General features: G+C 43.3%; 1 protein-coding gene across 1 annotated transcript in view; it reads left to right on the top strand.

The window, feature by feature from the left end:
• HFM1 (helicase for meiosis 1) overlaps window positions 1–23,613 on the top strand; it is a 271,262-nt gene that overhangs the window by 52,122 nt on the left and 195,527 nt on the right. Inside the window, exon 8 of the mRNA XM_089668958.1 lies at window positions 11,947–12,079. Coding sequence (XP_089525084.1) covers window positions 11,947–12,079 — 133 coding nt within the window. The remainder of the gene's footprint in view (window positions 1–11,946; window positions 12,080–23,613) is intronic.

The raw sequence follows: 23,613 nt of genomic DNA, 5'->3' as shown, positions 1-23,613 counted from the left end.
GCAGTATTTTAGCCCCACCTCCCCTCCCCCCTCATCCTCCCACCCGACACCCATCTCCCACCCCCCATCCCTCCCCCCCTCTCTTTTTTTTCCCCTACCCGATTTTAGGCCTATAAACTGCCTACAAATCATTTGTGGATCTGTTTCCACCTTTGATTTAAAATTTAGGGCGTAAGCTCCGCCCATGGACGGCTTGCCTCTCCTCCGACCCCCCCAAAATCTCCTCTCTCTATCCTCCAGGCTCAAGAAGAATCTTTACTTCCCTCCCTTCACCAGAGCGTTCTAAAGGACCTCGACATCCGGAAGGGAGAGACCAGGGGCGAGAGATGGAAGTGGGAAAAAAAAACAAAAAAAAAACACAATTTCTACTTAATTCTCCCTCCTTTCCCTCCCCAACCCCAAAGTCTTCCTCCCCTTCCCCCCGACCCGCTGCCAGTCCCCTTTTCTTGAAACATCTATATCTCCTTTATCTTCTTCTTCTTCTTCCCACCCCGCTATCTCCATTCTTTGCAAATCCAGTCTCTCACAAAAGTCTCTTAGTTCCTCCGGAAATCTCAAATAGGCTGTGACCCCATTTTTCCAGCCAACTAGAGATGCTGAGATACCCCATCTATACTGCACATTCTGTTTCCTCATTTGCTCCAACAGGGGTCTCAGGGATCTCCTTCTCCATAGGGTCTTTACTGTTAAGTCCGCATAAATTTGAATAGTCAAATCTCCATACTTAATTAATGATCTTCCCTTGGTCTTCTTCCAAATCTCATCTTTGACCCCGAATTTTTGGAACTGGACAATTATATCTCTCGGTCTTTCCTTCTCAGTAGCCTGTTTAAGCATTCCTATTCTAAACACTCCATCTAATTTGATCCCGTCTGTTTCAGGTCTATCTCTTATGGAGTTCAAGATTTTTTTCACTAGTTCATATAGTGTTTCGCCTTTTGCAGACTCTGGAATTCCTCGTACCCTAAGGTTACACCTTCTTTCTTTATCTTCTTGGACTTCCATCCTATAGGTCAATTTTTTCTGGGTGTTTTCCAATTGATTTATTTTTTTCCTTAAATTGTCAATGTTTTGGGCTTGGATTTTAACTTTCTCCTCTGTTTCTTCTATTCTTAATAGCAAGTGCCCTAGGTCATTTCGAATAGCTGTCATTTCATGTTTTATAATTTTTTCCAAATTCTGAAACATTTCTATCATCTCATTCTTATTTGGTGCTTGTAGTTCCCCATCTGATTCTCTTTTTCCCGGGCCATCCTCTATTTGTTGGCTGCAGCTGCTATTCATGCCCAATGATAATCTCGGACTATTACCTGAACTAGTGTCCATTTCCCCTTTTGTGCTTGCGCCCTGGGCCCTTTCTGACGTACTATTTCCATATGATGTGAATTTCTTTATTGTTCCTGTTTGAGACCCTTTGGGCCCTGCTGCCTTGGGACCTTTATTCTTCATATCCTCTGTAAATTTCTTTTATTAATTTTTTCTTTCTGTATCCTCAAGATGGGATTATACTTCTCCTTTATAATTGCTGGACTAGGCACACTTGCGATTTTTTATGTTTTATTTTCCTAGGACACCTGGGCCTCCTCTCTTCTTCTCTTCCAACCCCTGGGAATCCTCTCCTCCCCTCTTTCACCACCTGGTCTCCTATGTCACTCAGGGGTCCCCAACACAATAAGCCCCCAGTAGCTCTCACTCACCCTTCCCTTCTCAGGACGGTGGTTCCATGCTTATGCGGAGGGCCATCACTGCTCAGTCCTGGGGGGGGGGGATTCCTCAGGGTTTCCGATGCTGTATTATTTTTCTTTCCCTTTTCTTTCTTCTTTCTTTCTCTCCTTTCTCCCCTTTCCTCTCTCACTCCTTAGGATCCGTCCCAGGGAGGCAGGATGGGTTTCCTGGGATTCCTGGGTCGCCCAGGCACGGACAGCCAGCCAGGGGGGGTATAGGCAGCAGTGAGCGTCTCCCAGTCACATCGAGGAGGCAGCCGGCTTCCACTTTCATCCGACTCCCCTTCCTCCTGTCAGCCTTCGGCCAGCGTCCCTGCTTCCCAGGGATGCACCGAGGCTGGTCACGTGTCCCGGCCGCGCCTCCTCGTCTCCCGGCAACCAGGCTCAGCGTCCCAGTCTCTCTCCACTGCTCTCCGGCTCCTCCAACCGCGCACCGCTGCCCATCAAGGTAAGCCCACCCGCCCGAGGTATGTTTCCGCCATCTAGGGCTTCACACCGCTGGGGGGAATTGAGGCCGAAAATAGGGGGGGTCGGTCAGGGAAGGCTCGTTGCTAGAGCTCCTAGCACGAGCTCTCCGCCGCCGCCGCCATCGTCAGGCTCCGCCCTCCCAACCTCCTACCGGATGGATGCCATAGATCCTCGCATTAACCTCTTCCTGATCCCTTTGATCTCCAGGCAGATTCCTTTGGCTCATGTGTTGATCAATGGACTAACTCCGAATGATCTAATCAAAAATCTCACCAGAGGCATGACCACTTTTATACCTAAGCTGAAGAATAGAAAAGAACCCCACCATAAACATGGTTTTCCCTTTTCAGCTCACACATGGCTTTTCCACCCCCAGGTTACCCCTGTCATGCATTTCAAGTTCTCCAAACCCTTCTCCTCTGGCAGTTCAAAGCATATTTTGCAAAGTAAGTCAGGCAAGCCTATAAATAAGTCTTCCTCCACATGAAGGGTTGCCCCTACCTGCCAACTCAAGGTGGGGGAGAAACTTTGCTTGTTTTCAGATCCTTGGATTTCTCATTTATCTGAGACGATAACTGGGTTTATGAGCTACTTGTTTTGGGCTACAAAACAGAGTTTCATTTCTATCCACCCTACAGGTTCTTTTTCTCCAGTTCCACCTATTTCTGTTGTCTGTTTTAATATACCTAGATTTCTCATGTCCTGGACAATTAGGTGTGTGAGCCAATCTTTTTGGGCTACAAAATAGAATTCCATTTGTATCTGCTTGACAGGTTCCTTTTCTCTGATTTCCGCCTATTTTGGTAGCATGCTTTCAGATACCTGGATTTCCTATATCTCAGACAATAGATTTTGCAAGCAAATTGTTTCAGGTTACAATTATTCCAATCTCAACCTGTGTCTCATTTGCATGACCTTTGACTGGATGTTGAGAGTTTATATCAACAGGACGTGATCGCTTTGTTTCCTTATTCAGCCAGGTTTAGAGGTTTTTAATGCGAGCCTTTTTATGGTGACCAAGAAATACATAATTTATCCAGGGCTGGACTTCAAGGCTTTCCATGCCTTTGCAAAATTCCAGTAAATTCAAGATGGAAGCCATTCGTACGGTGGTGACATCACTACACCAAGGGGACTTTGACATCCATTGGCATCAAGAATGTTCACTTAGTCTCTCCAACAACGATCTCTTACTTTTTGTTCAGGGCATGCTTAGAGAGCCCAGGATCTCCTTTTGTGGGTTATCTGGATGACCTCCTACTACAGGCGGATTTTTTTCCTGCACTGAAAGCTACTGACTCCTATCTGCTCTCCTGGAATATCCGGGCCTAAATCTGGATATGTATCAGGCCAAAGTATTTCTTCTGCCAGAGAAGTTCCAAAATATTTGTGTCTGTTTTAACCTTTTGACGCCTTGAAAATGGGCTCAAATAGCACTTAAATGCAGGTTTCCAAAACTCAGGTTTCTTTGTTTGAAGCAGTGCCATATACCCAACATCACATGTAGATTCTTCAGAGGGGGATTCTATCAAAATGGGACAAGACCCTTTCGTGGCTAGACAGACATACAGTATCAGAGTAAGCTGACAAGTTTCCCTAGTGTGTTGGCTTAGCTTTAAATTGTTATTGGCTGGGAAGTTTTTTTTACCTCTCAACTGAAAGATTGTAATTGTGGATGCCAGCCTTAATGGTGGTGGATGGATGAAAAGACAGCTGTCTAGGTTGGGGCTGTGGTCCTAGGAGGAATCTTGGTTACTGCTCAAAGTCATGGAACTACAAGCACTCGAATTGTGTCTTTTGCATTGGTCTGATTTTTTCATCTCATAAGGCTTTTGCTAAACCCCGCCATGGACATGGCCTATGTCAATCATCAAGGGAGAAAAAAGAGCTCAGCATCAGTGCTGGAGCAATCCCACAAGCTTTGTTAGATGGAGAACCATGTTGTGGCCCTATTCCCTGCATTCTGTGAGTAGACAACTGGCAAGTAGGCTACCATTGACAAAGTCAAGTTTTAAGGAGATTATTCTCTGCAACCGGAGGTCTACCTGCAGATCTAACAAAAGTGGGGGATGGCAGACAGAGGACCTCCTGGTATTGCATCTCAACCGCAAAGTGCCAGATTTGTGGCCAGGGTGAATGATCCCTAGGCAGATTTGACAGATGCCCTGTTGGCACCATGGTCCAAGTTATGCTGTTTCTGCCCATCTTACTTTACAGTCACTACCTTTAGCAGCCTGGCTATTAAAAGTCAAGTATTGAGAAACGGGACTGTCGGACTCTGTGATTCCTGGAAGATATACCATCATATACCATCATACCTGATCTCTGTTGTGTACTTCAATGAACGCAGAGAGAAAAATAATGATACAAAAAAAATTATTATAGCTATGTGGAGCCCAAAAATGTTAGTAAAGGTGAATTCTATCCCGATATAAAAGATACAAATGAATGCACTTGTGTAATACATCCTTATATGTCATTTTAATGTGCAAGTCAAAGTACTTGAATTTTACTTAGTATTAATATCTTGCAGTCTCTGCACAGCAGAGTTCAGTCTAAGAGAGGGGGAATCGGCAAAAGGAGTTGTGGTACAGTGTGATGAGCATGCTGGAAATAGCACAGAGTATGAAAGATGAGCTCATTGGTCTACTGCATATGCTTTCAATGTACAGTCACAAGGAGAGAGTTGGAAGGCAACTCATAAGTGTTTGTGAACTGTACCAGAGAAAAATCTGGTCTCCTGTGAGACAAATGAAAAATTGAATTCAAATACTTACTGTAATTTTCCTTTCATGACGAGCACCATGGCAGCACAGTTGGGTGAGGCCTTGCCCACCCCCTGCCTAATCAGAACATATCCCAATAATTTTTTGGCCCACCTCAGTCTTGGTATTCCGTTACTCATACTACCAACTGGGTGGGATTTGTGCTGCCATGGAGCTCACTAGGAAAGGAAAATAACAGTAAGTATTTGAATTCAATTTTCCGTTTTCCTGACAGCTGAAGACAAAACACCCCTGCTAAAATCAACTGTCGTCAAAGCTGCAGGCTCTATACAGTAATGAGTCACAAAGGTATGCACAGAAGACCATGTAGCCGCCTTGCAGATTGTTTCCAGGGAAACTTGCCCACCGCTGCCCAAGAGGTTGAAATCTCTCTGGTGGAATGCGCTGTGACCCCCTGTCAGGAATGGACTTGCCAATAGTGGTGGGACTCACGATGCCTTGTGGGCTGCAGTACCAAGGCTGGCCAGCGGGTGCTCTCAACAACCAGAGGTTCACTTTGGCAATTAGCCATCACCTGGGGCTGATTGCAGGTGGTGTATTTAAGGGATGGCCAGACCTGCAGTCGGTGCCTTGGTGTGTGTTTTTCCATGGGCCCCTGTACCTTGTAACCGGCGTTCCTGTTTCTGCCTGACTTGTTGCCGACCCTGCCTGATCCTGACCTCTGCTGACTTCACCTGTTTGATCCCTGGCTTGTGACCCTGACCATTCTCTCCGCCTGCTCCTCCTGTACCTACCTGCCCGATAGTTATCGACCCGGCCTGCCTGACTACGTTGTGCTCTATATGTGTATGTACCTGTGTATCTATACCAGTTTAGGTTTGGGTTTGTTTCACCTTGTTGTATGTATTTGTGTTAGCTTGGGGTTTGGTGCACTGCGTTTTATATTTGTATTGTTAGTCTTAATAAATTGTCTTATTTATACCATATCTGAAGCCTGTGTTTCCCTGTGTCAGTACACACATCTCTGGTCACACCCGCATCCCTGACACCCCTTCCGGTACAGGCAATACTCTCGCTCTGTAAGCCAATAAGATGGTCTTGACCAGCCATGAGGCAATTACTCTACTAGAAGCTCTCAAGCCTTTCTGTGCACTGTTAGGGATGATGAAGAGATGATCTGACTTCCTGAGCTCGGTAACAACGTCCACATCGTCCTTTAATGACTTTTCAACATCCAGTGAACTTGGTTCCTGGGAATTTTCTGAAAAACATTGGAAGTGCAATTTCTTGCAATATGTGAAACCTGGAGGATACTTTTGAACACGAATCCTAGCACTGGTCTAAGCACGGCATTATCCGGAAAGAGAGGAAGGGTTCTTTAAACCCTAAGGCTGCCAGTTCTGATACCAGTGGCTGATGTTATACCTACAAGAAACGCTGTTTTCAGAGAAAGATGCCATAACGAGTCAGGATGACTGAAGGTGTCTGATGAGAGGACTTCCAACACCATAGACAGACCGCATTTTGGAAAAATCTAACGCTTGAGTGGTCTTGGCGGATAGCCGCCTTAAAGAACTGGACCACTGGTCTGAGGCCCAAAGGGTACCTGTAAAAGCCAAGAGGGCAGAAATGTGATCCCTCACACAGACCAATCCATATCCAATCCTGCCTGGAGGAATTCTAGTATGTGGCAGATTCTCAGAGAATCTGGTACAAAGCCATGCCTGTTAGCAAATTCTGCAAACTTGCTCCATATCCTGCTATAGGCTGCATTCATGCTGTCCTTTCTGGCTTTCATCAAGGTATCTGTGAACTTAGCCGAGCATCCTAAATCAATTAGCCTTTGCCTTTCAAGACCCAGGCCGTCAGTCTCTCTGGAGTGGGGTGCTGAATGGGCCCTTGTTTCAGTAGATCCCGTGTCACTGGCAGAGGGCGTGATTCTCTGATGTTCAATGAACGAAGCTGCAAGTACCAGGGCCTTTTTGGCCAATCTGATATTACCGACAGAACCGTCACCTTCTTCTGGTGTATTCAATGCAGCAAGCTGAGGATCCCCAGAATTGGAGGGAAGGTGTATGCAGTCTTGAACTTCCATGCCACTGTCAACGCATCCACACCCATAGCTTGTGAGTGACTGATTCTAGAAAAAAAGCATGGTGGTTTGGTATTTTCTGGAGAGGCAAAGACAAAAGGTGATAGGGCCCTCTCGTTGTTATCCAGACTCGTTCTGGATAGATAATCTGCCTAGGTATTCAGGCGACTGGGCACATACATCGCTGTTAACTGCTGTAAGTTGGCTGGAGCCCTCAGTAGGGATATGCTGCGGGTGCATCCCCTGTCTGTGGATGTAGGTCACTAATGGTGTATTGTCCAGTTTCATTAGAATGGGTGCACCCTGAATGTGCCTTCTGAAAGCCAATAGGGCCTGGAATGCTGCCCTCGATTTTAGAATGTTGGAGACCATATTGGCAGCACGGAATGACCACTGGCCCTGGGCCCAGTGATCTCCACATAGGGCTCCCCAGCCTGCTTCACTGGCATCCGATTGGACCACCTGCCACTGTGTTGCACTTAACGAATGGCATTGTAGGAGATTTTGGCATCACGACCACCATTCCAGGCTCATTTTCATCTGGGAATTGTTCTGTATCTTCTGCCCAAGATCCTTCAATCTCCATTGCTCCAGGAACCCTACCTGAAAGGAACATGAATTCCATTGTGCCCATTTGACCATCGGAATGGCCAGGTTTTTAATTCCTAGAAGCCTTGTTGGAAGGTAGAACCTGTCCTGGGCTGTCGACATCATGTTCAGGATGCATGACATCTTTTTCGGGATGCATGACATCTTGTCTTCTGATAACATCACTGATGCTGCACAAGTGTTCTCTTCTGTGCCTAGAAACACAAGGGTCTGGGTTGGCACAAGGTGGCTCTTCTCCTGCTTGATCAACCATCCGAAGTTCTCCATTGTTTCCATGGTTATCTTCCGGTGTGACAAAAGCGTCTCTCTGTCTTGATTCAGGAGCAGGATTTCTTCTAAATGGTGATATATTCACACTCCCTGCGACCTCGGGTACACCACTTGGGCCAGAAGAATCTTCGTGAATACTCTGGGTGATGTGGTCAGCACAAAGGGTAGGCATACAAAATTGTAGTGGAGCTGCCCCTCTGCAACCGTAGAAATCTCTGGCATACTGGGGCTACTGGTACATGGTAATATGCATCCTTGAGGTTCACTGACAGAAGCCAATCCCCTGGCTGAATGATCTTCAGAATTGTCTGCAGAGATTCCATTTTGAATCAGTCTTTTTTGATGTGCGTGTAGAGCACCCTGAGGTCTATCCCTGGTCTCCATGCTCTTGACTTTTTTTGCACTAGAAATAGAGGCGAGTAGATCCCAGAAAAATGCTCTTGCTAGGGTACTGCAAATATCACCTCCTGATTCAGGAGGGTTTCTATGTACTCCCAAAAAACATCCTGTTTTTCCCTTGCCAAAGGTATCTGCATCGGGGCAAATATTCTGCGGGGATGCCTGGGGAATTTTCAAGCATGACCGAACAGGATGATGGAAACTACCCAAAGCTCCTTTACCTCCTGCGACCATACCTGACAGAACTTGAATAAATCTGGCTCCCACGTGGCAAGTGTGAGCTGGCAGATAGTCAAAAAGACTTCTGGGACTCCTGCAGTTTTCAGCATTGTTAGACCATTGTTGACAAACTTCTTTCCATGGCCTGTAAGACTTAGCTTCTCTACCTCTGGTTTCTTTTGCGATGGCTGTATCTAATTTATTTCCAAATAGGGACTGCCCTTCAAGTGGTATCTTACACCAGCTTTGTTTGGAAGCTGGGTATGCCACCCAGGGCCTCATCCACAGGGCTCTTATGCCTGTTACTGCATTAAGCATGATCCTGGCCAACATCTTAATTGGGTCAATGGATGCCTCCGTCATAAAGTTGGCAAAAGAGGCTAAGACCTCAGCTTTACTCAGGTCACTTCTCACTGCATTTCTGACTTCTGAACCCAGGACTCCATGGTTTTGGTAATAACTGCCAAAGCCATAGAAGGTATACATGCCCCACCAGCAAGTGTGTAGATCTTTTTAAAATCCACATCCACTGTCCTATCCAATACATCCCTGAATGTTACTGCGTCTTCTAGTGGAAGGGTTACATTTTTAGCGAGGCGCCTGAGTGCTGTGTCCACCACCGGAGGCTCCTCCAAACTCTTCATATTCTCAGACTTGAAAGGGTACAGCTTTGTGAACCGATTCTTGAATGTAATCCTCTTATCCGCTTGGTTCCACTAATCAGTAATTATGTCCTGAATTTCTTCCAGAAATGGAAAGTTCACCCCTTCCTTTTTCATATTCATGAAAAACTTCCACTGCTTCTTCTGCAATTTTTCCATGGCGTCATACCAAAGCAGAGCCTGTCTAATCTCTTTCACGAAAGGTTGGACCAAGCCAAAATCAAAACAGTCAAAACAACCCTCTTCCCCTCTTCCTCGTTCAAGAAAACCGCATCTGATGCCAACGGTTCCTGGGCCTCTGGAATCACCTGAGTAGCTGGCGGCACCTGTGGTGACAAGGAGCGCGAGGTGGACGGAACTGGAGCGGCTGAAGCCTGCGACTGCAATGCAAACACCTTCACCGTCTCCTCAAATGCCAGCTTCATTAAAGATAACATCTCTGCCTTATAGGGTTCTTGATGTTTGGTTGCTTCTTTGAAGCATGTCTCACAAGCTGTCTTGCCTGCATGGCTCTTTTAGGGCATGACCAGCATCCTCCTGGTCTGGGTTGGTCATGATGTGAATCTCTGCGGTATTGTGATGAGGAGCACCAACCCCTAGAGGCTGTATGGGAACGCAAGGTCTCTGTCATTCTCCAGGAATGTCGGTCCTTCTTTGCAGATGACTGCCTCCTACTCCTTTCTGAATTTCTTTCTTCTGATCATCGGGAAGGATCATGACCAAGGCCCAAGGAGCTGGGAAAGCACAGATGGAAAGAAAAATAAATTGCTCATTGACTCAAAAAAACAAGAAAAATATGCGCATCTGTCGACGTCTCCCCTACCTTCTTTGAGAGCTCTGGTCTTTAGAGGGGGTAGGCATGTTGTCACCACTGTAAAGAAAAAATCAAGAGCATTGAAGCAGAGAAATGCAGCAGGTAAGAGTCACAGGAGCACAGCCAGTGCAGGAGCATATAAGCACAAAGCAGCAGATGCTTCAAGACAAGAAGCATCTTTATGTTTTGGCTCTTTTAAGCCTGGCCCCGCTTCCCCCTCTTCTGATTGGCCAAGAGATCCTGCACATGCTCAGGGCGGACCGCAGCCTGCGCTCCACATTGACCCGCACACACTGAGCGGCGCTAGTAAATAGCGGTGAGCTCAGCGCCGCTCCCCCTTTGCAGTGGCCACAACAAATTTACTCCGCACTATCCCACTGTAGTTCCCAGCAGCCACCATGGAAGGAACCTACCCCCCACCAGCAGCCGCCGAGGAACCCTGACTGCTGTTGTAGTACCCCATAAGCCGGCTGTATTTTACCATGGTCTGATGCCTCCCAGAGGACCAACAGTGGGGCTCCCTGATCAGACTGCTATCAGCAGAGGAGTACAGGGACCAGATCCAACACATGGGAAAATTCTGGATGGATAGTCAGCCATTAGACCAGCTAGAAGGGAAGACGCCACCTTTCCTGACTGCAGGAGGAAGAAAAAGGAACGCGGAAGCTGAGGTGGGCCAAACATTTTTTGCGATATGTCCTGATCAGGCAGAGGGTGAGTGGGGCCTCACCCAGCTGTGCTGACATGGAGCCGTCAGGAAAGTTTGTGTACTGTGGCAGAGCTGTATTTAGCCATTTTCCTGGAGGTCAGGTTTAAAGTGTCCCTGTTTGGGCTTTTATGCTGTTAAACTGACCTCTGCACTTTCTTATTGTCCAGTGTTTATTACTCCTTAGGGCAATAAAGAACAGGAAGCAGCAATACAATTACACTAAACACTGTTTTGAATTTATACAGCAGATGGCTCAATGTTTTTGAGCTTGTAACCTCCCTAGCGGTCTGATTATGTCAGTATTTCTGTGCTCAAAGCGGTACATTTTTTTGCATGGAAATATGTCATTTTTTTATTATAGGCCTGTAATTTTTAGGAATAACTCACTGAAATCTGTCCGAACAAGAGTCTAGTAAACATCCCGGGTATGATAAAATTTGAAACACGAAATCATAAATTATAATTTAATAAATAATCATAAAAAATAATATAATAATAAATTTAATTCAATAATGTAATCAAACCAAAAACACTGAAATTTGAAATAGAGCGCCAAGTTCGCACATCACTGAGCAAAGTCGTAAAATCGTTTTCAGTGTCTGATGACGAATTTTCCCACGAATGATTATCACTCAATTCTGCAAGTGGTTCTAATTTACTATTGCTGTTCTCTACCTGGTCTAAAACCACTTTTGACCTAAAGGGACACTTTTTGGACACCGTGGACATTTCTGTTTCCAGAAAGTAAAAATGCAGGCAGGGCACAGGACAAAGCACTCGGGACAAAATGTATGTGAAATGGTTTGATACAGTAATGTTTTACTATGTGATTTTAGTGTATTCAGTGAATGTCACTTTTTTGACATTTTTAAATTTCCTGCCGGTTATGTCTCCTGTACGTCCCAACGTCGCAGGGAATGGAACCCAGAAGACAGATGCCGGCATCGGCTGGAGGAGATGGCCGGGGACGTTGCAGGGGGGACATCGCGGGAGCGAAGGACAAGGTAAGTGCAGAAGGGATCCCAGAGCAACACTGCAAGGTATTCCCGAGTGTAGCTTTACCCTGAGCTACACTCGGGAATACCTCCAGGGAGGTTAAAGTGCTCTGGAAATAAATAGAAGCTGCTTGATAGCACTTAGAAATGCCTGCTTTAGAATCTAGGCAGTCTCTGTATTCCCAACAGATATGCACTGAGTTTTCCATTGTTGAGCTTTATATCTAATTTTTCTTTGTTTAACACATTTTCTGCCTAGCTTCTCTATTCAAATAAGAATTTTGTGATGTGTGCACCAACTGGATCTGGAAAGACAGTGATATTTGAAATAGCAATTGTTCATTTACTAATGGAAGTGCCAGCTCCTTGGACTAATGTCAAGATTGTATACAGTGAGTATACATCTATCCATCTATCCATCCATCCTTGAAAAAGTATTCATAGCCGTTGAAATTTTCCACATTTTGTCATGTTACAACCAAAAACTTAAATGTATTTTATTGAGATTTTGTGTGATAGCCCAACACAAAGTGGCACAAAATTGTTAAGTGGAAGGAAAATAAGTAGTTTTCAAAATTTTTTACAAATATCTGAAACGTTTGGCATGCATTTGTATTCAGCCCCCTGAGTCAATACTTTGTAGAACCACATTTCACTGCAATTACACTTGCAAGTCTTTTTGGGTATGTCTCTACCAGCTTTGCACATCTAGAGAGAGAAATGTTTGCCCATTCTTCTTTGCAAAAGCTCTGTCATATTGGATGGAGAGCATCTGTGAACAGCAATTTTCAAGTCTTGCCACAGATTCTCAATTGGATTTAGGTCTGGACTTTGACTGAGCCATTCTAACATATGAATATGCTTTGATCTAAACCATTCCATTGCAGCTCTGGCTGTATGTTTAGGGTCATTGTCCTGCTGAAAAAGTGACCTCTGCCCCAGACTCAAGTCTTTTGCAGACTCTAACAGGGTTTTTCTTATTAGATTGCCCTGTATTTGGCTCCATCCATCTTCCCATCAACTCTGACCAGCTTCTCTGTCCCTGCTGAAGAAAAGCATCCCTACAACATGTTGCTGCCACCACCATGTTTCACGGTGGGGATGGTGTGTTCAGAGTGATGTGCAGTGTTAGTTTTCCGCCACACATTTTGCTTTTAGGCCAAAAAGTTAAATTTTGGTCTCATCTGACCAGAGCACCCTCTTCCACATGTTTGCTGTGTCCCCCACATGGCTTCTCGCAAACTGCAAACAAAACATCTTATAGCTTTCTTTCAACAATGGCTTTCTTGCCACTCTTCCATAAAGGCCAGATTTGTGGAGTGCACGACTAATAGTTGTCCTGTGGACAAATTCTCCCACCTAACTCCTCCAGAGTTACCATGGGCCTCTTGGCTGCTTCTCTGATTAATGCTCTCCTTGTCCAGCCTGTCAGTTTAGGTGGACGGCCATGTCTTTGTAGGTTTGCGGTTGTGCCATACTCTTTCCATTTTCAAGGCACTCTATCTATTTATCTATTTATCTATCTGTCTATCTATCGATCTATCTATCGATCTATCTATCGATCTATCTATCTATCCAGTGTGAATGTCACATCCTCTGCCAATGAGCCATGCATGCTTTTTCACTACCAGTGTACTTAAAGTAGAAGTTCACCTTTTCACAAAAAATGAAAAGGTAAACTAACATTGTATACCCCCTTCCCAGTCCCTGCTGCATTTTGCTTGATTAGCTTTCACTGCCTACGCACCCAGTGCAGTCTGGGGATTTGAAAGCCCCACTCTTCCTCCCCTTCCATCCTTAGGGCTTCCAGGATGGATCAGAGCGATTCCAATTGGTCAAAGTGGTCATGTGGTAGCACGTGACCAATTAAAATCACTCTGATCTATCCCAAAGCCCTAAGGAGGGAAGGGAAAGAATAGTGGGGCTTTCAAATCCCCAGACTGCTGCACAAACTGAAAATGTACCTTTCACCTCTTTAGCTTTTGAAAAAAGTTTCCACAATTTCTGCTGGTCAGTGACAAAACTAAACACCCCCAATCCCCTCCCCCCACCTTAATAAATAAATAAACCAACCCTACAATTATTGGTGGTCAGTGGCACTTTACCACTTTTCCCCACATTTAACCACTAGCCCGGAAGATTTACCCCCTTAATGATCAGACCATTTTTTGCTATTCGGCACTGCGCTATTTCAACTGGTAATTGCGTGGTCATCGGGGTACCCAAACAAAATCTATGTCCTTTTTTCACACAAATAGAGCTTTCTTTTGGTGGTATTTGATCATCACTGTTTTTTATTTTTTGTGATATAAACAAAAAAAAAAAGTAGAAAATACTGTTTTTTTTAAACATTTTCAGTTATAAAACATATCCAGTAAACTCAGTTAGGCATAAATTTAGGCCAGAATGTATTCTGCTACGTGTCTTTGGTAACAAAAAAAATCACAATACGTGCATATTAATTGGTTTGTGTGAAAGTTGTTTGAGAGTCTACAAACAATGGTATATACAGTATTACTTTCTGACTGCCTATCACATTTCTTATAGAAAAATGTATGTAAGGATAGATATATATATAATCTCACAGAAGTGAGTACGCCCCTCACATTTTTGTAAATATTTTTTCATATCTTTTCATGTGACAACACTGAGGAAATGACATTTTGACAAAAAAATAACAAATGTCATTTTGCAACAATGTAAAGTAGTGAGTGTACAGCTTGTATAATAGTGTAAATTTGCTGTCCCCTCAAAATAACTCAACACACAACCAGTAATGTCTAAACCGCTGGCAACAAAAGTGAGTACACCCCTAAGTGAAAATGTCCAAATTGGGCCCAAAGTGTCAATATTTTGTGGGGCCACCATTATTTTCCAGCACTTCCTTAACCATCTTGGGCATAGAGTTCACCAGAGCTTCACAGCTTGCCACTGAAGTCCTCTTCCACTCCTCCATGACGACATCACGGAGGCGGTGGATGTTAGAGACCTTGCGCTCCTCCACCTTCTGTTTGAGCATGCCCCACAAATGCTCAATAGGGTTTAGTCTGGTGACATGCTTGGCCAGTCCTTTACCCTCAGCTTCTTTAGCAAGGCAGTGGTCATCTTGGAGGTGTGTTTGGGGTTGTTATCATGTTGTAATACTGCCATGTGGCCCAGTCTCCAAAGGGAGGGGATCAATGCTCTGCTTCAGTATGTCACAGTACATGTTGACATTCATAGTTTCCTCAATGAACTGTAGCTCCCCAGTGCTGGCAGCACTCATGCAGCCCCAGACCATGACATTCCCACCAACATGCTTGACTGGAGGCAAGACACACTTGTTTTTGTACTCCTTACCTGGTTGCCGCCACACACGCTTGACAACATCTAAACCAAATAAGTTTATCTTGGTCTCATTAGACCAGACCACAGGACATGGTTCCAGTAATCCATGTCCTTAGTCTGCTTGTCTTCAGCAAACTGTTTGCGGGCTTTCTTGTGCATCATCTAACTGTGTTGAGTTATTTTGAGGGGACAGCAAATTTACACTGTTATACAAGCTTTACACTCATGTACACTCACTACTTTACATTGTAGCAAAGTGTCATTTCTTCAATGTTGTCACATGAAACGATATAATAAAATATTTACAAAAATGTGAGGGGTGTAGTCACTTCTGTGAGATACTGTATATAAAGTAAACAAATTCAACACCTAATAAAAATTAATAAAAAATGATAAATAATACAACCCAGGGTAATGATAAATTACTCAACAAAACATTGAGAGCCTCAAAAAATATAAGCAAATGAAATAATAAATAAACTCAGAATAAACACCCGGCTGCCTTTCTAGGTGAAAGTAAAAATGTGTAGTAGACATGTGAAACCATAGTGAATTGATACAAAACAAATAGTGATCTTGCAAAATGGTACAAAGGGGAGGGTAAATAGATAACCAAACAACAACCCTCCTAAGCAATGTGCAACAACATATAACAAATAGTCATAATGACATAAAAAAAGATGAGCAACTAGAATATAATATTAATATTCAATATATATCAAGTGCACAGTAGCGGTAAGAGTCCCAAAAAATTATATTCGTCAATCCACGATATGTGAAAACATACTCTTCAAAATATCCACTTCCAACTCCGCTGTGTCCACCTCCACCAGGGATGTGCGCTTACCTCCCAATTCTGACCTAACAGGTCAACTTGTGCCCAGTTGAAATCCTCCTTCACTTGGATATCACAGAAGTAGGGGTCCGTTTTGGTACACCATAGTTGGGCATTAAGCTCAAACAGAATCACAAAGGCTCCCCATAGTGTAGTAGATATTAACATTTATTAATGGGTATAAAAAAAATATACACTAACATGGAGCTAAGGGCTAATAGCCCTATTTAAGCATAAAGGTAGACCGAGATGGTGGCTGGTGTCACTACACCGGGGACGGAAACGTGGTGATGTCATTTATGGTGCAGCGAAACCAGCCGATTTACAGGTCTACTGCTAGAATTACTACCGTCGATCTGACTTTCGCGGTGATACCTTACATACATGGTGCAATATCTGTTTACATACCGACACTGGACTGCCGCTTGCAGTTGCCTATGCGGCGTGCGATCATGGGGGTGGCGGTGAATTTTTTTTTTAATGATTTTTTTTTTTTTTTTGCTTTTTTTAATTTTTACACTATCCACATACACTTTTCTTTTTTGATCACTTTTATTGTTATCACAGGGAATGTAAATATTCCCTGTCATAGCACTAGGCAGTGACAGGTACTTTTTTCTGAAAAATCTGAGGTCTATTAGATTAGTGTAGATCTCTCCTCTGCCCTTTCCCAATTTTAAAATGGCGCTGTTTATTTTTGGCAAAACAGAAATGATGAAATGCTCGTAGCTTCCATTCTCTTAACCACTTCACAGCCACGCTGTTTCTGTCATTCGGGAGGGCGTCATATGACATCCTCCCAGAATGCGCCCTCCCGTGCACACCCAGCTATCTCTGTGAACGCTGTGTCTTACAGACACAGCTGATCACATGATGAGGTAAACGGTCAATCACATTGGCCTTTTACCATGTGATCAGCTGTGTCCAATGACACAGCACATCACCGAGTAAATTAAATTTGCCGGTTATCGGCAGTACTTTCCTCTTGCTGTCACAGTGTGAGGAAAGTACTGTGGATAACTGGCAAATGTCACAGAGCAGATCGGCACTGATGATCAGTGCCCAGCAGTGCCACTGATGGATGGCACTGCTGGGCACTGGTGGGTGGCACTGATCATCAGTGCTGATCTGCTCTGTGAAATTTGCCAGTTATCCACAGTACTGATGGATGACGCTGCTGGGCACTGATCATCAGTGCCGATCTGCTCTGTGAAATTTGCCAGTTGCGCCCATCAGTGCCACCAGTCAGTACTGCCAGTCTGTGCTGTCAGTCAGCACCGCCTGTCAGTTTTGCCCCTATTAGTGCCCATCAGTGCTGCCTATCAGTGCAGCATCATCAGTGCCTCCTTATCAATGCCCACCAGTGCCACCTCATCAGTGCAGCCTATCAGTGCTGCCTATCTGTGCCACCTCATCAGTGCTGCCTCTCAGTGCCCATCAGTTCAGCCTCATCAACGCACATCAGTCAAGGAGAAAAATTGCCTATTTGCAAAAATTTATAATAGAAACAAAAACCTTTTTTTTAATTTTTTGCTCTTTTTTTGTTTATAGTGCAAAAAATAAAACACCCACTGGTGATTAAATAGCACCAAATTAATGCTCTGTTTGTGTGAAAAAAATGATAAAAATTCAAATGTACAGTGTTGCGTGACTGATCAATTGTTATTCAATGTGCGACAGCACTGAAAGCTGAATATTGGTCTGGGCACGAAGAGGGTAACAGTGCCCGTAGGCAAGTGGTTAAACGATAGAGATGACTGGCAGGATTTCAGCCTCTGATCAACTCCGATCATGGTCAGCCAGCGGAATTGACGGCTGCATTCTCGGGTTCCCCGGTGGGACAGTGGAGCCCAAGAAAACCGTGGATGGTGGCGGGAGGGGGAACATCACTTCCTGCTGCTTGTAAAAGTGATCCAGCGGCTAATTAGCCACTAGGATTGTTTTTATATTAAAGTGTACCACCAGCTGAAAAACGAAACCAGGATGATGCCTGTAGCTGCAGGCATCATTCTGGCATAACCACTCCAAGTCCAGCGATGTTCCAGTACATTGTTGGTCCTTGTTCGGCATATGTGTAACAGCAGAGAACATCAATATATGATGAATCAGGTCTGTGGACCAATATGACTGCAATTCATTCTTTTTTGTAATGCCTATTTTGAGGGTTAGAGCCAAAAAAGTTTTAAATTCAGAAATCGTGATAGGTTTCCATGTGAATTGTCTGGCAAGAGTTGAATTTCGGTGGGAGACGATGTATTGTTGTGCGTATTAATCGCTTTGGTCTACAGTCAATTCGTACAATTCTTCTCTGAAAAACAGCTGAGCATCTAAATGCTAGTGCTAACAGCGAATGTGGCTGATCCTGCCTAATACTGCATTTTTTTGGAGCACTATATTAAGGAGGCACTAGTATAGTTCTGTTCGTGATGAATATATTGATCCGCCGCTAGTGGCATTAATACAGTGATCAGTGAAAAATTCTATATACTGACACTGCACTAATGGCACTGGCTGGATGACGGGGTGATCAAAGGGTTAAATGTGCTAATCTAATGTTTGTGTAAAATGTAGTGCTTTTATTTAGTGCCCTGTTAGTTTTTCTCTCCCTTGAATGGCAAAAGGGACAGCAGCTGGGCGCACACATGCGCATGCACCCCCTGAAATAGAAAGCGGCATAAGGTTACATTGCTTTGCCCAGAACCGCTGCTCAGATGGCTTTGATGAGCCATTGCTCTTGCTGTTGTATCTCAGCCAATGAGGAGAGAGAGTACCCGGAGAGCCTCTGCTCTGGTGCACATCACTGGATCGAGATGGGGCTCAGTTAGGTATTAGAGGAGGCTGTGGGGGGAGCTGCACACTGAAGGTTTTTTACCTTTATGCATAGAATGCATTTACTTCAATGCATTCTATGCATAAAGGTAAAAAACCTTCAGTCTTTAGAGTCACCTTAAGAAAACAATCTTATTATCATTGGTGGCTAGAGGCACTTTAATTCCTTTCCGCCTGGCCTATTGTAGGATGACGGCTGAGTGGGATCCCTATTATCCTGGGAGGACGTCATATGATGTCCTCCCAGGGTCGCACCTCGTGTGCGCCCCATGGGCCATGCTCCAGTGTGATCTATCACTGGCTGTGTCCAACCACGTGACAGTTGTAAACAATGAATGGCTTCCTTTCATGTCATTCATTGCTTACAACTATGCTGCTAGCTGTGATTGGTCACATGTACAAACTGGGCCAATCACAGCCCATCTGCAGCATGTAATCAACTGTGGCGTGTCACAGCTGATCCCACTAAACACTACTGAATTAATCAGCTTAATTCAGTAAAAATGCTTGCTTATATCAATGAAATTCATTGGTATAAGCAATTATAATGTGTAAAAAAAAAAAAAATCCTGATCACTTGCCCAGAGTAGTAACAAGTGATCACATTGTATTGCTCTGGATACAGGAGTAGAAAAAGTTCCTAAAAAAAAGAAAATGTTGTAAAATTTTTTTTATTTTTTTCTTCAATTATTAACTTTTTTTACATACTGTTGCCAGTGTCCTTGATCACTGCCTTACCAGTTATATGATGACGTTGTACTGCATTGGGGACAGTATGTAAAAATAAATTGTGAAACTTTTTTTTTTTTTTTTTTCATTTCTTAATTTTCCGCAAAATTATGACAAAAATGACAATCACCATGCCTCTTACTAAATACCTCAGACTGTCTACTTTCCAAAAAGCGGTCAATTTAGGGGGGGATTTGTACTGTCCTTTACTGGCTTCAAGAAATGAGATTTCGGCACATCAGGATTTATCGATTTTTTTGATATATAACATAGTTTGTGAACTTTCCTATCAACTAAATAATAAACACTGATTTGGGTTATTTTCACCAATAAAATGTAGCAGAATACATTTTGGCCTAAATCTGTGTAGAAAGATTATTTATTTGTAAAACTGTATAACAGAAACTAAGAAAACATTTTTTTCAAAATGTTTGGTCTTTTTTCTTATAGCACAAGAAGTAAAAAAAACCCAGTGGTGGTTAAATACCACCAAAATAAATCTCTATTTGTGTGAAAAAAAATGATAAAAATTTCATATGGGTACAGTGCTGTGTGACCGTGCAATTGTCATTCAAAGTGTAACAGCACTGAAAGGTGAAAATTGTCCTGGGTAGGAAGGGGGTAAAAGTTCCCGGAAGTGTCAAGCCTCCTTCCTGCTGTGTTTACAAATGTTATTGGTGCTTATGTGATGGCTGTGATTGCTTTACAGTGATTACAAAGTAAAGTGACACTCTGAATGCTTTTTTTATTTATATTACAGTGGTATGGAGGTGGTTATAGAATGCATTGTTCACATGGCTTTTGAATGAAGGTGTTTCTTTGGTCATTCAGTTGCCAGTGACTTTTGAAATCCTCCAGGTCCTTGCATTATTCCCCTGTCTCAATGCAAAATGTAGGAGAGCAGAAGAACCCCAATCTTCAACTTCTATGTCTTTAGTTTTGTAGGTATTCAGTGTCTACCTTCCACTTTGAGTGCCTTGAAAAAGTATACATACCCCTTGATATTTTCCACATTTTGTCATGTTACAACCAAAAACGTAAATGGATTTTATTGGGATTTTATTTGATAGACCAACACAAAGTGGCACATAATTGTGAAGTGGAAGGAAAATGATAAATGCTTTTCAAATTTTTTTACAAATATCTGAAATGTGTGGCATGCATTTGTATTCAGCCCCCTTTACTCTGATACCCCTAAGTGTGATCTAGTGGAACCAATTGCCTGCAGAAGTCACCTAATTAGTAAATAGAGTCCACTTGTGTGTAATTTAATCTCAGTATAAATACAGCTGTTCTGTGAAGCCCTCAGAAGTTTGTTAGAGTATATTAGTGAACAAACAGCTTCAAGAAGGCCAAGGAACACACCAGACAGGTCAGGGATAAAGTTGTGGTCGAGAAGTTTAAAGCAGAGTTAGGTTAGAAAAAAGAATCCCAAGCGTTGAACATCTCACGGAGCACTGTTCAATCCATCATCCAAAAATGGAAAGAGTATGGCACAACTGCAAACCTACCAAGACATGGCCATCCACCTAAACTGACGGGTCGGGCAAGGAGAGCATTAATCAGAGAAGCAGCCAAGAAGCCCATGGTAATTCTGGAGGGGCTTCAGAGATCCACAGCTCAGGTGTGAGTATCTGTCCACAGGACAACTATTAGTCATGTATTCCACAAATCTTTTTGTTATGGAAGAGTGGCAAGAAGAAAGCCATTGCTGAAAGAAAGCAATAAAAAGTCCCGTTTGCAGTTTGTGAGACACCATATGAGGGATACTGCAAACATGTGGAAGAAGGTGCTCTGGTCAGATTAGACCAAAATTGAAAATTTTGGCCTAAATGCAAAACGCTATGTGTGGCGGAAAACTAACACCTCACATCACCCTGAACACACCATCCCCACTGTGAAACATGGTAGCAGGAATGGTTTAGATCAAAGCATATATTCATGTGTTAGAATGGCCCAGTCAAAGTCCAGACCTAAATCCAATTGATAATCTGTTGCAAGACTTGAAATTGCTGTTCACAGACGCTCTCCTTCCAATCTGACAGAGCTTGAGCTATTTTTCAAAGAATGGGCAAAAATTTCACTCTAGATGTTGAAAACTGGTAGAGACATCCCTAAAAAGACTTGCAGCTGTAATTGCAGTGAAAGGTGGTTCTACGTAGGGGGGCTGAATACAAATGCATGCGACACTTTTTTCAGATATTTATTTGTAAAAAATTTTGAAAACCATTTATCATTTTTCTGCCACTTAATCATGAGCCTCTTAGGAACTCACTTAGGAGGCGGGGCCTAAACATGGCGCAGGAGAGCACGATGTGAGTGCTCTCCGGCAACCTCCTTACTAGCCACCCTGAGAACCCTCCCAGCACAGTGTGTGGAGCCCTACCTGTGTGAGGAGGTCCTCTGGCTGGAGATGCCGGCGCTGTGAGAGGGGAAGGAGAGGGAGCAGGCACCGAGCTCCAGGAGATGATTCCGACGCGGCAAGCCGTGAAACAGCAGCGGGGCTGCCGGGGAGACGGAGCGACGCGGTGTGATCACGTGGTCAGTCTCAAAGGAGCACTGGTAAGGAGAGAAGCTGGCCGGCACCCAGAGAGGAGAGGGAGATGCCGGTCTAATCCCTAACCTGTCACCCAGTAGAGCCAGCGGTCAGACATCCATCGGTAGAGGGCCACAAGAGACCCTGAAGGAATCCCCCTGGGACACAATCAGGAGAGAAAAGCGGACCCTCCTTCCTTCAAGAAGGAGGGTGAGTGAAGACGGCCCAGGATAACAATAAATCTTAAATGTATAGTGTTTTGGACTGTGGGATGTGAATTTAAACAGCTTGCAAAAGAGAGACGGGGGATTCCCAGAGGAACTTAAGAGTGTGGAGGAAGGAAAAAGAAAAAAAAAAGGTTAAGTGGCTCTAGAAGAGACGAGGAAAAGGAAGTGTTGTTTGACAAAGAATAGACCAATAATGACACCCTAACATATATCCTAAAGTCTTCCTCTGGGTTGGTTAAAGAGAATAGCTTACACAGAAGATATGAAGAATAAAAGCACTAAAGGAAGCGGGCTTAAGGGGTCCCAGACGGGTACGATTAAAAAATATACGTCCCAGGGGAATGCGATTCCAGAAAGGTCCCAAGGTGGAAGTGAAAAAGGGGAAATGGAAACTAGCCTGGAAAATAAAGATAAACAGCGCAAACATAGACCTCTACATCAAATCAACATACAAAGTGCAAACATATATAGAAAATTAATTTATAATTAATTAAATTAATAGTGAAGTCCATCAAAATTAATAAACCAAAGTTCAAAAAATCTCAAAAATATTTTTTGTGCAAAAAGAAATTTTCAAATAGTAGTAGTCCTTTTTTCTAAATCTGAGATGTTTTGGGTTTGATTTTTAACTTTTCCCTCCGTTTCTTCCATTCTCAGTAACAAATGCCCCAGATCCTGCCATATGCTTGTCATTTCTTGCTTTAAAGCTTTTTCCAGATTTTTAAACATTTCTGCCATTTCGTTTTTATTCGGTACTTGTAAATCATTTTCAGGATCTTTCCTCTCTGTGTTTTCTGTCATTTGTTGGCTGCTAATATCCAGACCTAATGATAATCTAGGGCTATTTTCCAGGCTAAAAACTAAAAATTCTTCCTGCGCCCAGTGAAACACCCTACTTCAGGTTCTATCCTGCTGCTGTGCAATGTGGTCAACACAAATTGTGAAAAATAAAGATAAACAGCGCAAACATAGACCTCTACATCAAATCAACATACAAAGTGCAAACATATATAGAAAATTAATTTATAATTAATTAAATTAATAGTGAAGTCCATCAAAATTAATAAACCAAAGTTCAAAAAAATCTCAAAAATATTTTTTGTGCAAAAAGAAATTTTCAAATTCTTCTTCTATTATAAAGAAACTTCCACCTTCCACCCGTGAAAACCAACATCAAATGGACTCACCAGATTTAGGTGAATGAAACGCCTTTAAGGAATTTATGGGCTCCTAAACCCTCTTTCGTATCCACTCTGTAGGAATCCTCACCTCCAGCATAGGCTCCACCATCCGACCAGGGAGAAAAAATCTCAGATAGTGTAATATTGCAAAACACCATTCATAAGTGAAATCAAGGATTAAGGCCACTCACATTAGAATCACTTTAAAAAGGCATATTTATTAGGACCAGCTTCTTTCCAAATGAACAGTAGATGTAAGGCA

This window comes from Staurois parvus, unplaced genomic scaffold, assembly GCF_062004578.1.
Source record: "Staurois parvus isolate SC_StPar_1 unplaced genomic scaffold, SC_StPar_1.0 ptg000066l, whole genome shotgun sequence".
NCBI classification, from domain to species: Eukaryota; Metazoa; Chordata; class Amphibia; order Anura; family Ranidae; genus Staurois; species Staurois parvus.
Note: the sequence above shows the minus strand (reverse complement) of the source record. Positions and strands in the feature narration are given on the sequence as shown.